Source organism: Tauraco erythrolophus, chromosome 4 (genome assembly GCF_009769465.1).
Source record: "Tauraco erythrolophus isolate bTauEry1 chromosome 4, bTauEry1.pri, whole genome shotgun sequence".
NCBI classification, from domain to species: Eukaryota; Metazoa; Chordata; class Aves; order Musophagiformes; family Musophagidae; genus Tauraco; species Tauraco erythrolophus.
The window spans coordinates 87,168,398-87,182,192 of record NC_141468.1 but is presented as its reverse complement, the minus strand read 5'-3'; the positions used below and the strand labels follow the sequence as shown (position 1 = coordinate 87,182,192).

Here is a 13,795-nt window from a genome sequence, read left to right as displayed (position 1 = left end):
CAGACAAACCTCAGCTTTGGTGGAAGCACCTCATATTTATCCATAACACACTAGCGCCTTTAAAAAGCGGGAAGTTGGATATTGGAAGATGCATCTCTCAGCAGCTGAGGAACAGCTCCCATCAGCAAGGCAACAGATACAAACTGGAAGATGCTGAGAGCAGAGTGCTTGCAGAGAGGAGTCTGAGCTGAGTAGAAGCTGGACAGGGAAATCTGTGCATGATTGCTCCAAGAAGAGCACAGCATTGCCTTTGGGTCTCCAACGCAGAACCTCCTGCACCAGAGGAGACAGGGTGATCTCCTGAGCTAATGGAGAACTCTCTTAACACTAGGAAATAAGATGTTCTTATCTACATGGATGACAACTACTAGAGCAGGGACAGGACATGAAATTTCACATAAATTTCACACACCTTAGTGTTAGCCATCAATAACAGAAAAACTGCATGGCTTCAAGCTGATTTCATGAAGAGAAAATCATGTGATGTAGCTGCCTTTTGATGAATGGGATGCATTTCTCTAAACCATAGGAGAACCTATACTGTGCACCCACAGTGCATGAATACCCAGAGAAAGACCAAAGATGGCCAACACTAAACAAGTCCTATATATGGAGTGAGGCTTACTTAAGCCACCTGCGGAGGACTGGAAATAGCAAGAAAATACATTTTTAACAATGAAAGAACAAAGTTCAGTTTGCTGTCATTGGTAAGATCATTGTAATTTGTGGGTATTTTGAGACTTTGGGAAGTGCAGTAAATTCCCGGCAGTTAACTACGAAATAACCCTGCCAAATGGGACACCTATTATTTCAAACTTCAAAAAGTTTTGATCTTCTAATCAGTGAAGACTTGGATATTACAAAATAACTGTGAAACTGCAAATACCCCTTGCCAAGAAATAAAACTGAAGAAGGCTACGTTCCTTGGTGTTCCTACGTTACATTGGGTCTCAGAATTTAGGTTCCTGCCCTGTTGGGTTTCTTTATTTTTATTTTTTTTGCACAGTTTAAAAGATCACAACAAAGTTCTCCTCTTAGAGCTAACATGATCCATTTGATTATGATATGGGGGAGTGGCTGGAAACTGCAGCAAAAGCAAACGGCACCGTGAGCGGTGACAGGTCAGGGAGTTCATAAGCTAATGCCTGATCCAGCTGCAGCTCTCTGCTTTCATTCCTTCCTACCAAGCTTACTAACTTTCTGGTGCTCAGCACCATGCTCAGACATATCACATGGCCTAGAACTTACCACCAGAGATGCTGACTTGCTTCTGGCCACTGAGAATAATTTTTCCTTTTGTCATCACCTGGGCATAAAAAAAAAAACTTATGAGACAAGATCAAAACCACCTCCTCCCTTCCCCCATGAAATCACTGCTTTTAAAGAGTGTTCTGAGAGGCTTCAAAGGCCACCAAGTCAAGCTGTGATCTGTAACCACTGTTTGGCCTGGAGATTTCTGCCTTATAGTGTGTTCAAGAGAAGGTGAAAGAAAAGAGACGTTTTGGTAGTCATGTTAGTACCTACCACATAGTAGAAGTTGGTGTGGTTGGCATTCCTGTAGCCCTCTCTGTTCAGGACATAGTGAACATTGACCGTTTGCTGCTGGCCACAGCTCAGCTTCTCCCTCACCGGCTCGATTTTCACAAAGCTGTTGGTCCGTGAGTAGAAACGGCGGACAAAGAACAAGGCTTGGGGCTCATTATCGTTCCCCCAGGTGAAGAAGTCTGCACAGTCATCTGGTGCCTGCCTGACCTATGAAGCACAAGAGTCACATATGAAGAATCAACAAATTGGAAAAAAAAAAAAAATGGCAGGCAGGTGAAAGGGGAACCTTCTAAAATATTCTGTTGGGAAGCTGATTTTGCAGGGATGTTTAAGCCAAGAGCAAAAGCTGGTGTGAAAGATTTGTGCTTCACCAGTCCAGAGCAGGAGGCCTTCTGGACACCTCAGTATATCCAGACACCTATGGCACTTTGCAGTAGGGAGGCTATTTTGGATTCTTGTAGGCTTGGGACAGGTTGTACAAACTCCTAGGACTGGCTGCGAGTTCAAATGTCATTGCTCTCAAACAGCCTTCTTGTTCCCAGCTCCTCCCATCACACCAGAGAAAAGGCAGGAGACACGAGAAGCCCATGCGATGGTAAGAGGCATGAGCCCCTGCCAGCAGAAATGTAGGGGAGTGGGCAGCAGCAGGGGAAGAAGCTGGGGTGCAGGCAGGCTGGGTGGGGGAGGCAGGGCAGTCTGGGGAAGGCTTCCAGCGCACAGAACAGAGAAAAGGAAGGCGGCTGCGGAAAGGGCTTCTGAGCACAGGGAAAAGTAGGGAGGTGCTGAAGATGACTGCAGCTCAAACACTCTTGGGGCGCAGTCTGCCACCCCTCAGGCATTACTGCCTTCTCACACTGGTATCACAAAGGCTGTGGGTGTTGGTGGACTGCCTGCCTGCTTGCTTCATCTGAAACAGTCCTGCCAGCACCCACAGACTGCTTCTAGATCCTCTCTCCAATGAAGGATTTTTGCAGGAATTAGACTGAACCCTGTATTTACTCACTCTCAACTTCAAACTGGGATCGAAGAAGTCAGACGTGTCGATGGAAAAAGCAGCAGTGCCGTCCTTGTCAGTGGTATAATTGGCCAGGTATTTTTCGTTGAGCTCCAGCAGGACAGTCCTATCAGCAACAGGCTGGCCATCCATATTCGTCACAGCGATCTGAACACAAAGAACACCCAAGAGATTCAGGAAAAAGAACCCACAACAGACTGGGAATGCCCTGCTCACCACAGGACGCTCACCTAAACGTTGAGGGTAATTGCAGGGAGCAGAAATCGAGAGTGAAATGTATTTAAGAGGCAAATGCTCCTCAATATTTTGCAGGAGCCAGAGTTCTGTGACAGGCGAAGGCAAGAAATTCCCATCAGTGCAAGGACAAACTACGTCACAGAGGGAAACCAAATTGTTTATACACATGATCTGGTATAAAAGATTCTTTTAATGCAAAGTCCTCTGTTTCACTTGAGTAACTACCAGCTCCGTGCACCATCACATAAGCTGAAAACTACTGAGTGAGAGATGATCATTTAAATTCTTATTTCATGCTCGCCCTTTCTGAGCAAATAGGCACAAAGGGATTCCAGAGCACATACTCTTTGAAGGGCACTAATTAACAAACCTAAAGCAATCAGTTGACTTCATGCCACGTGTAACCCGTGGAGCTCAGCAGCACCTCCCAGCTCCTGGGTGTCTGTGCATACCCTCTGTCCCCACTGCATACCATGACCATGCTGTACAGCTCATCCTCCTTTCTGTGCCCGGGTTTGTCCCGCATGTGCAGGTTGGTAAGAACTTGGAATGTTCTCCAACACCTACACCGCTTTGATTAAAAGTCTCTGGGACTGTACAATGCAACACAGAGTCAATCTACCTTCAGTTTAGGCACAGCTGTTGCTGTAGTTTCTTGCAGACTCTTCTTCCCCACTCACATGACCTTGCGCTTACCACCTTTTAGGTATTCTCCAATTATGGCAGAAGAGGTACCTAACACTCCAGATGTCATCTAATTTCTTATTTAGGACCATCTAACACAATGAGAGAACTATGTAGCTGTCGCTGTTGTGCGACATTATCACGGGAGGTTGTCAGCAAAGAGTTAGCCAGCCATAAATGGGGCAACACAGAGATCATCATACTGGACCTCGGGGGGTTGTGATCTAAAGGTATCCTCTCAGGTACCCACCTCACCATAGTAAGGAATTCCCCTCTTGTAATAGAGATCCATATTCTTGAACATCATTCTGTCATTTTCTTGGTTGACTGCAACATAGTCATTGTCTTTCATCTGGATACCTGCGAGACACAGCCAGCATAAAAGGGAGGAAACAGAAATCAGGCAGGGGCAGAAAACTGTTTCTTTTGAAAAGCAATACGGGGCAGTGATGCTCTGGTGGGAGAGCTACACGAAGAAAATGGTGATTTTGCTGCACAGATCAGGATCCAGGAGATTCCTCTTGTAAAGTACCACCTATTAGCTTTAACCAGTTACTCCCAACCTCCACTTGGTGTTACCTGTCCCATTTTCGGTGACGATGCTTTCTACGTTGAGGCTGGTGTACATCCTGCCATAGCTGCGGTAGAGCTGGAACGTTTTGATGGAGACGACAGTGTCGAGGCAGCCATCCTTCCCCAGCTGAAACGGGAGTGCAAAGAAGAAAGCCCATTTTTCTCAAGGTTTGGAAAGTTGCTCCTGAAACTGTATTAGTGGGTGTCTGAAGATCTTCATGCCTTTGCTCACATCTTCAGCTCCTACTTTCTACTCGCTCCCATCCTATCTTGCACTTCTCACTCCCTGGCTTCCTTCCCAGCTCCTTGTTTCAATATCATCTACCCTTGCACCTGGAAACCTCTCTCCTCATTCCCCCTAGTCCTGTCTAGGCTCCTGTCCTTTCTCAAACCCATCTGGCATGATGCCTTAGCTCTACGATCAGTGCAGACTAGAGCCTGATCTAGTAGAGAAATTGATCATTAGTTTAACATTAAGTGTCCTCACAGACTCTCCATACAGATCTGCTGATTACACTTGGTAAGAACACAGCTCCAGTGTTTCAGGAATGATCACAAACGTATGGTTTCATAAGCTTTCCTCCCTCCTACTGACTCTTTCCAAGGGAAAAAACAAAGTCTCCTAATAAGACCATTGGTAAAAACTACCTTCACCGTCTTTCAGTGTTGCCTGTGAGACAGTGTGAAAAAACACGCCTCAGGGATTGTCCCTCTGGTGTTCCCCAGGAAATGAATGAGGCCACCGAACACGCTGCTAGGCATTGGGCAGTCAAGTGGGAAAAAAGCCTTGCCACATATCATACCAGTCCAGTGACAGCTTTGCAGGTTTCTTTCCGCTTTTGCTCGCATCGTGGACTATAGAAGTGCTGCTGACACACGTTGATCTGGGCGTTCCCTTGCACCGGCTGGCCGTAAGTGTACCTAGGAGAGCAAGAGACATAAGAACCTAATCACGTGGACTTAGCACGAAACCTGCTAAGGCTGCAGAGCAATGAAGACCCTAAACCCCTCAGGAGTGCCCAGAGCACAGAAGAGCAGTTGGGAGTCAGGACCAGTCAGCCCTAGCAGGATTCCTTGCGACTATTTTTAGGCTGTTTCTGGCTTCTTGTTACAAAAGCCTGCTTCACTATTGCCTTGGCGTAGTCATTCTTCAAGGTCTGAAGCTGGAAAGTGGTGCTGGGCTCAGAGTTGGGTTATCATTGCCTGCTGCTTGCTTTTTCTCGTTAGTGCCCCACACAAAGCAGGATGTATTGCAGAAATATCCCTATTCACCCCTTTGGTTCACGCCACGCTGCGTGTGGCAGTGTCCCAGCCAGCAGTCTTAATGACAGACTCTCCTTCTGTACCATTTCCCTTCTTTTCTGTAGTAATTAAAAAACCAGCAGCTAGCGAGTATGTACCTCTTGATAGCTTCAAACTGTTGGACATACACAAAGTGTCCCAGGTCTAATTCTGCTAGGTAGTGGGAGGAGAGTTACCATATTTCACGTCATGGAAGTCATAGCTAAAGGAATCACTCAAACCCATACACCGAATCAGCAGCAGAGTCCCTGCTTCCCAGCACGGCACACCATCCTCTATCCCAAGCTTCTTGTGCACAAGTCTGTCGTTCTCAGCTCTGATACTCACGAACCACAAACGTTCACCCTGAGTTCTTCATCAAAGAAAGAGATCCTCTCCGGCACGCTGGCTGTCACTTCGAATTTCGGCAGCACTGGGGAACGCAACGGGAACATGGCTCATGAGCAGTCGCATGCCGTAGGCAGGTGTGTGTGCAAGACGGGAAAAAACAGTTGGCAAAGGCATTTTCACCAACAGGGGAGAGGAAATGGTTCAGAGAAAAGTCTACCTAGGAGTTGGCTTTAGGATGTTATGGGAGAAAAAAATAGCCTTTAGTGGCACGATGAATAACTTCGTTAAAATATAAAAATACTACTACTAGTAGTGGTAACAGCCACAGTAAGAACTGGGACAGATCACTTCACTTGGCTGTACATTTTCTTCAAGAGGAAGGTGGGAGTAATGCTGATGTCTCAAACTAGTTAAGCCCCGAAGAACAGAAGCCATTATGCAATCCAGCCACTGTCACTCTCTTTTTTCAGCTTATCTTCTGTCCCAGGTCACCAGCAAGAGCGACAACATTGCTGGAAAAGGCCTTCTCCTCGTGCACCTGTACGTAGGAGACTGGAAAGTTTGAAAGAGCTCTGGAGGGTAGGCAGGAAAGGTGCTTTACTGCCTTTACAAAAAAAAACAAACAACTGGGAGTTGTCCAAGCCTTCTCTGGGGATTGCTAAGGAGAATCTGCCACTATAAGATGAGAAAACTTGTAAAATCAAAATGAATATAGTAACTCCCTTGCTATGGTCTATTTCAAAGATTAAGAAGATTGCTATGAGGGCTTTGGCATCTCCACTACCCACTGTTTTCCAACTTGCACTTCACTGGCTATCCAGCCTCCCCCAGTAACAATCTGGTACCCGTCATTTAATCTGTCTGACAGACAATAGCTGCATGTTTCAGCCTTCGCACAGATATCATCTCCACAAAACAGGACAGGCCTGACTTATTCATTTTGCCTCTCAACAGGTGGGGATCGTAAGGCCTGAGTGATGGGATGTGGATCCCAAAGTCACATAGTGACTTTGTGCCAAGGCCAGAAAAGTATTAGACTCCATTTAATTCCTGGAAAATACTGCCTTTCCCGGCATCTCTTTTTTCCCTTCTTGCCTTCACTTTCTCCTCCCAGCTCTCTCTCTGTCTTCCTTTCTCAGGCATGAAGTGGAGAACTCAAAGGACAAACTCTGCATTAGCAGCTCCTATCCGACTCGGGCAGAGCCAGCCTCATTGCTGGTGCAGGGCAGTTCCCAGACTTTGCTTACCATATTCCTCCACCCAGAAGGACTGGTACTCTTTTTCACCCGACTTCTTCTCCACAGTGATGTGGTAGGACCCCAGAATAGGCTCTGGGATTAGTGGAAAGGAGAGCTGGACAATTCCGTGCTCAGATGTGACGTCCAACCACTGGAAGATCTTGTTTTGCTCTGGATCCTGGAGAGCGGGAGAAAGAGAGGTACAAAAACCTTTATCACCCTGTTTCTTGTCTTCTTGCCTTAAGTTTTTTATCCTGGCATATTGAATGAGTTTGGGCTGATGACATGTGCTCTGACTTCCTATTAATTTTCCAGATCTATTTGTACATTAAACAAACTGAAGTTTAAGTTTTACTGGAAATCAGCTACACTGCCACGATGATCTCAAATCATCCAGGAACAGTGCGTGATTGGGACTCAAGTTGCTTATCTGTAGCTCTTCTAGCAAAAGTCTTCCTCATGCTGTCAAATGGGAATTTTTTGCTGGCCTCCCATAGAAAACCCTTTGAGATCCAGTGATGTGAAATGCCGTGGAAGACTGATTCATTGTTAGCCTGTCCCCCAGCACAACATCACGTTTCAGAAAGCGAAATTCTTATGGCTGTATGAGAATGACGTTACTTCACCAGCCCATTTACTGCAGTCCCACGCCATCTCTGACTAACATCTCCAGTTCTGCTGATCTCTTTCTCCTCTGTCGTGTGACAATGGGCACTGGCACTGTTCAACCTCAAGTCCATTGGCTTCGCACTGTGTGCTCTGGGCGAGTCTCTCTCGGCTACTGACACTGTGACATAGTCTTTCCAAAGGAACTTGTGCTTTAATGACATGTTGCATTTCTTACCTCAATGACGATTCGGGGATACTGGAGGAGGAAAAAAAGAGAAAGAAAAAACGATCAAAACATCAAGAAATTAACCATGGAGCTTGAAAAATACTAGAACGTAAAGAAGGCTGTGAATAGCTTTCTCTGGATACAGAAGACTGGACCAAGAAAACAATTTGAAATTCATGTCTGCAATTAAAGAGATAATTTTTTTGTGAACTTATATTTTCTACAAAAACATCTCCATTCTACATATCTGGGGCAGGTGAAATGAAGTGACTACAAAATCTGAGCACTGTGAGGGATTTTCAGGAGTGCTTTCAGACCCTTTGCCCTCTAGAAAGACAGGGCAAAAGGGATGGAGTGTGAAGTCAAGGAGCTACAGCAGTGCTCCAAAAACATCAGGAGGCCTATCTCAGGCCCTTTTCATTCAATTGCTAAGCCAGAGAGTCTCAGCAAACAGGTACCCCAGGAGCATTCTTGAAAGATCTTGACTATCACTTTTACTTACTGTCTCCTGAACGGGTCTGAACTGACTGTCCAACGTGACCACACGAAACATCACTGAAAAAGACATAAGACAAAAAAGGGTCATTCACTTGAGCATCGCTAAGTCACTCCCCACAGACAACCGAAACACAGTTTGCCCAGGCTTTTAGGGAGTACTAAAGAGTCCCTGGAAAACTAGAAAGGATTTTATTATACTAGCCAGTGAAAGAGAAAAACAAACTACACTTCTCAACTGAAATATCTCAATTCTGACACATTGGGACTGAACCAATATAGTAAATACTAATATTCTGTATTGCCTTCAGTTTTTCTTGAAGACCTCAGTTCTTTGGAGTATCTCCTCAAAAACTGTTTATACAAACCAATTCAATGAAAAAAAATCAAAAAGAAGGGAGAGTTTGTCTTCATTCTAAGTGTAAACCCTACACAGCACTGAAGTATAACCAAACTGAAGAGATAAGTAACTATGCCACAGCTAGTACTGTCATTGAAATATCGTGATGGCATCAGCTCTGTGAATTAGATCATCAGTTAATTAGGAATTGCTGCTGACAGGAAATGCCAAGCTCCCTTGATTTTTGTATCAATTTCATTAATTCCTCGCTTAACTCACTCTTCTCTGTGGTTTTAAGGACACTTTTAATACGGCTGCCCTCAGTAAACCTGGCAGAACTCAAGATCTTGTAAATGCAATTAACTCAGTAAACACACATGAAGTCTACTCATTTGTTGCAATTTTGTGAATCGGTTCTGTTTTTCCCTGACTTTTGATGAGCCCAACCTCAGGTGACAATTATTTGCTATCTGAAGGAGCGCTCGTGGCCATTGCAGTCCATAGCCTTTTCCTCCACAAGAGGAAGCCCTTGTCATTCTAGACCCACTCTTGCACGCAGTTTCCCAGTTCGCTGGCTGACTCAAACTCCTCAGTCACCTTTTTGCCCTGGTTTGTAGGTGGGTTTGTCCATCTGGATGAAGACAGTATTAGCCACATTCTGAATCGCCACTGATCTTCTCTCAGCTAAATTGAGTGTGGTGCCTTTGGCAGAGAAGGAAACGAATGCCAGGGGGTCAGAAGTAGCAGGAGGAACCTGGAGAGAAAACAAACACACACACAAAAAAAACAGAAGTGATAAATGAGAAATGTTGAGGTCCCCTGATGCCCGGCCCTCTTGAGTAAGATACTGACTGTCAAGTGAGTCATAAACGGTTTGTGCAAAGTCATGACAAGCTGCATCTTTGCCAGCGACAGTCTCTGGGAACGTCTGCTGTGGAAATCCCACAATCTGTCACCAGGTACTAAGGTTTTAAGGTATGCCTTGACCTATGCGTTTCCTCATCTCATGTAGCCACCTGCCTGTATGCGGTTTGCCCCAGCTACGGAGCTCAATTCTGAAGTGTCTTCTCCTGCGGCATCCTGGAAGACCTAACCTGACTCGTTTGTCATATCTGTCCAGATCTTGCAGAGTCACAGGAAAGGAAATGAGCATGTCACAGCTGAGTTCTCCAGCTTGGCCATTAAGACCATCCCATAGGGTGCAAGCACCTGTGATGGCAATCAAAAGCTTTTTTCTATTCACCCTGTGAGCGGGGATGGAAAGTCTTCCTCCAGCTCCCCCTGACAACCCATATGTCTTTCTCTGTCTATATTGTCAGCTTTTCCAGCTGTTTATCTTTTTTTCATCCTATTTCCTGCCCGCACTCTTAATCTTCTTGCCCTCACTGACAAGGAGATCTGCACTTAAAAAGTATTTCCAGCTTCTACACCCTCTTCAGCAGTCTCAAAAGACAAAATACCTTGAACTCGTAGCACTTGAAGAAATCATTCTCTGTCACAGATTCCTCAAAGAGAGTCTGCTGGATACTGCCATATTCCAGGACGATGCTCAGAGCCAGAGGCTCACTGAGGCTGCAGAACTGCACACAAGCCGTCTGTGGAGAGTCGCTCCGCACCACCGTCGGGACAAGCAGCACATACTGGCTGTAAGAGGGTGAGACCAGACCCGAGAGTTCAGCCATGAAGGAAAGTGAGAGCAAACAGGAGGGGGAAATACCACAGAAATGCTGTACGTGCGAGGGAAGACATCGCCCTCGTGCGAGGGAAGGATCTCCACTTCTTCCAATGAATTCTGAGTAATATGCTATGAAACCACAGATTGCAATTTTCTGTCCTTCACAGTTCTTTGTGAGCTGAAAGGCTGACATCATTCTATGCAGTCTCTTACCAACAAGGAATCATAAAATCACAGAATCATTTAGGCTGGAAGAGACCCTTAAGATCATCAATCCAACCATTAGGCTAGCACTGCCAAGCCCACCACTAAGCCATGTCCCCAAGCACCACATCTACACATCTTTTAATTATATCCAGGAATGGTGACTCAAACACTTTCCTGGGCAGCCTGTTCCAATGTTTGAGAACCCTTTCACTGAAAAAATTTTTCCTAATATCCAAACTAAACCTCCTCTGGCACAACCTGAGGCTGTTTCCCCTTGTCCTATTTCTTGTTAATGGGGAGAAGAGATGGACCCTGACCTCGCTGCAGCCTCCTTTCAGGTGGTTGTAGAGAGTGCCAAGGTCTCCCCTGAGCCTCCTTCTCTCCAGGCTGAACCACCCGTTCCCTCAGCCACTCCCCATCACACTGGTGCTCCAGACCCTTCACCAGTTTCGCTGCCCTTCTCCAGACGCGCTCCAGCACCTCCCTGTCTCTCTGGTAGTGGGGTGCCAACCCTGAACGCTTGATACTGCATCTTCCCATCCCGGGTCGTTACACAGCTCTGGTCACCAAAGAGTCCAAACACCCGACAAGCACCGCCGCGTTGATCCGCCCATGACCCACATGTACACCCACACCTCCGGAGCCTCCCGTAAGGAGAGGCCACACTGAGCTTCTTTTTGAGATCAATGACAAAAATACTAGCTAATTGTTGCAGCAAATTCTTTATTTCTTTTCCTCTGGATATCTCTCCCTGCAGATAAGGACTGGCATGTCATAGGTCAATCAGCTTAATGCACAAGAAGTGATCCTGCTTTTCCATTTCATACAATATTCCAGGGAACGCTCTACCTAGCCTGCATGCTCTGTTCCGCTTCCACGCCTCTACCTGTGCTGCTTCCTTTGCTTCTTTCTTCCACCAGATTTTTTTATACTACTCTTTATAATTAGAGCAGCCTTTCCTCCCCCAATTATTCCTCTGAAAAACATTCCTCCAGATTTGCTATATTTGGCTAAGGTTCTGTTGCTGGCCTCCCATTCTCTGCTGCCCAAACTGGTCTTTCCAAATAATGTATGACAGAATAGACGAGTTGGTTCTGCAGCACAACATGAATAGCACAATCTTTTCTTGGTAATCTGACCCTTCCCTTTTTTTCTCCCACAGCTTTGTTTGCTCATATTGCCTTTATGGTTATTTTCACTTGCCCAGTCCAGATTGCATGATACTCAAAGACCAAAAGTAAAATTATTAAAATCAGCATTGTATCTGAGTAATCTAAACCCTCTGACTTTCACAGTGGTTTTCTCCAGAGCTTTGAGAAGGGGACTCAAGTTCTGATGTTGGCGTATTTTTGAAAATTCTGGCTGAAATCTTCTGTTTGTATAAAGCCATGGACATTGCCAGCGCTGCATAAGCTGTGACAGCACAGCAGGTGTAATACCCATACTAGTGCTAATACTAATCCCAATCCCAGGATTCCATTTAGCACAGTCCCCGGCACCAGCCACTATCTAGCCTGTAGCACCTCTCGCACACCCTCGATACTGCTGATGCATATCAATCCTGATCATTAGTATTACTTGCTCGTCTAGTCTCAAATCTCCTCCCCAATTTACTCATGCACTTAAGAATTCATCTACTCCAAATCGTTCAAATCAGATTTCACAGCAGTTTTATGATGGAGACTGTCCTTTGAGGTCATCTACTTCAGTTTCAGATGCATTTCAGAACCTATGTCTCAAACACCCAGTTCATTATACAGCAATGCCCCAAAAGAAATTAACTGGTGGGAAATACAACAAAATATTTTATCATAAAAACAAAGGATGTATGATCTCTTACGGTTCAGAAGACACTGTGGCAATCCAGTTCAAGGACAGAATAGTGAGAAGAATCCTTGACCACATCTCTGTTCGTGAAGAAGAAGAGAGACTGGTCTCCAGTGGACAGCCTGTCCTCTGGTTTTTAAACTGGCCTGAGATGATGCTCCTCCTCCATGGCTTCAATCATACCCTAACAAAAGATATCTACATAAAATTTGCATAGGTTCATCTTCCTCTCTCCTGTCTGTTCTCACACTCCTTTAACTTTCAAACACCAGCTTAGGAAAGGTCTCATATTTCACATAGCTTTGTGAGGTACTGCAAGACAAACCGGTTCCTGCCCATCTGAATGTTTTATTGAAGCTTGCCTCTCCGATTATCATGTCATTGGCTGAAGGCTCCTTAATGTTTCACCCTGTTAGTATTTGCCACTGATGAATATTTCCTCCTCCTGTGAGCATCTCCTGTAGCTACACCTCACAAAACAAAAGGGACCATAACACATGGCTACTGTGCGCCTGCACAGGCACCTGGGCAGTAGTAACACAGCATCGGACCACAGCTGCAGTCCCTACGGCACGGGAGGAAACTCCGAATTTCTCACTGCACACAGCAACATTCAGCAAGGAACCGTGTTGGCTAGTTGTCTACCACTTTTGTCAGTGGTCAGGATGAGCACATCTGACATTATTACTTCATTTGGTCACTCATCTCTCTGTCAGCCCACTTTTTTCCCCCTGATCCTTGCTCCCCTCGTCAAACAACTTGTAAGCCTACTGGTGAATTTTAAGTAAATCCGACTGAGAAGAAGTTTCAGAATGATCAAGATATGGAATCATAAAATAATTTGGATAGAAACAGACCTGCTGACATTATGTGATCTAATCTCTCCTTTTAAGCAGGGCTAACTTCAAACCTTGTCCAGTCAAGTTTTTACCATCTCTGAGGATGGAGAATCTACATAATCTCTGGACATCTGCTCCCATGCTTAACCACCCATGCTGGGAAGGTTTTTTTCCTTAAATCAGAATTTCCCACACTATAACTTGTGTCCATCGGTTCTTGTCCTTTCACTGTGCATCCCTGAGAACAATCTGTCTCTGTCTTCTCTATAATCCCACTTTACCTAGCAGAAGACTGAAGTTACGTCCCCTCTTAGCCTTTGTTTCTCTAGGCTGAATAAATGAGACTGTCTCAGTTTCCTTCTGTAGGTTTGTTCCAGCCATTGACCATCCCAGTGACCTTCTGTTGGACTCTCTCCAAGCTGTCAACACCTTTCTTGTCCTGGGGAGCCAAATCTGGACACAGAACTTCATCTGTGGTCTCACAACTGCTGAACAGAGGGGAAGAATCAATTCCTTGATCTGTTAGCTAAACTCTTGGTAATATAGCCTGAACACAGGAAACTAAATAATCTCTAGTGGCAGGGGACTGCTTTCACACTCTTACACAGGAAAAAAAAAACAAACAAAAATAAGGTAGCGAATCAAAATGTGTG

The 13,795-nt window shown here is 45.3% G+C and overlaps 2 protein-coding genes across 3 annotated transcripts in view; one reads left to right on the top strand and one right to left on the bottom strand.

The window, feature by feature from the left end:
• Positions 1-12,381, bottom strand: part of LOC104369814 (ovostatin) — a 30,870-nt gene extending 18,489 nt beyond the window's left edge. For both annotated transcript variants that reach the window (XM_086610666.1, XM_086610667.1), the window contains exons 1-13: positions 12,317-12,381; positions 10,055-10,238; positions 9,192-9,348; positions 8,262-8,314; positions 7,769-7,789; positions 6,934-7,102; positions 5,684-5,768; positions 4,858-4,975; positions 4,061-4,181; positions 3,732-3,841; positions 2,549-2,707; positions 1,525-1,752; positions 1,249-1,306 (exon numbers count right to left, since the gene is read on the bottom strand). In XM_086610666.1, coding sequence (XP_086466792.1) covers positions 1,249-1,306; positions 1,525-1,752; positions 2,549-2,707; positions 3,732-3,841; positions 4,061-4,181; positions 4,858-4,975; positions 5,684-5,768; positions 6,934-7,102; positions 7,769-7,789; positions 8,262-8,314; positions 9,192-9,348; positions 10,055-10,238; positions 12,317-12,381 — 1,528 coding nt within the window. The remainder of the gene's footprint in view (positions 1-1,248; positions 1,307-1,524; positions 1,753-2,548; positions 2,708-3,731; positions 3,842-4,060; positions 4,182-4,857; positions 4,976-5,683; positions 5,769-6,933; positions 7,103-7,768; positions 7,790-8,261; positions 8,315-9,191; positions 9,349-10,054; positions 10,239-12,316) is intronic.
• LOC104374622 (alpha-2-macroglobulin-like) overlaps positions 1-13,795 on the top strand; it is a 416,004-nt gene that overhangs the window by 144,246 nt on the left and 257,963 nt on the right.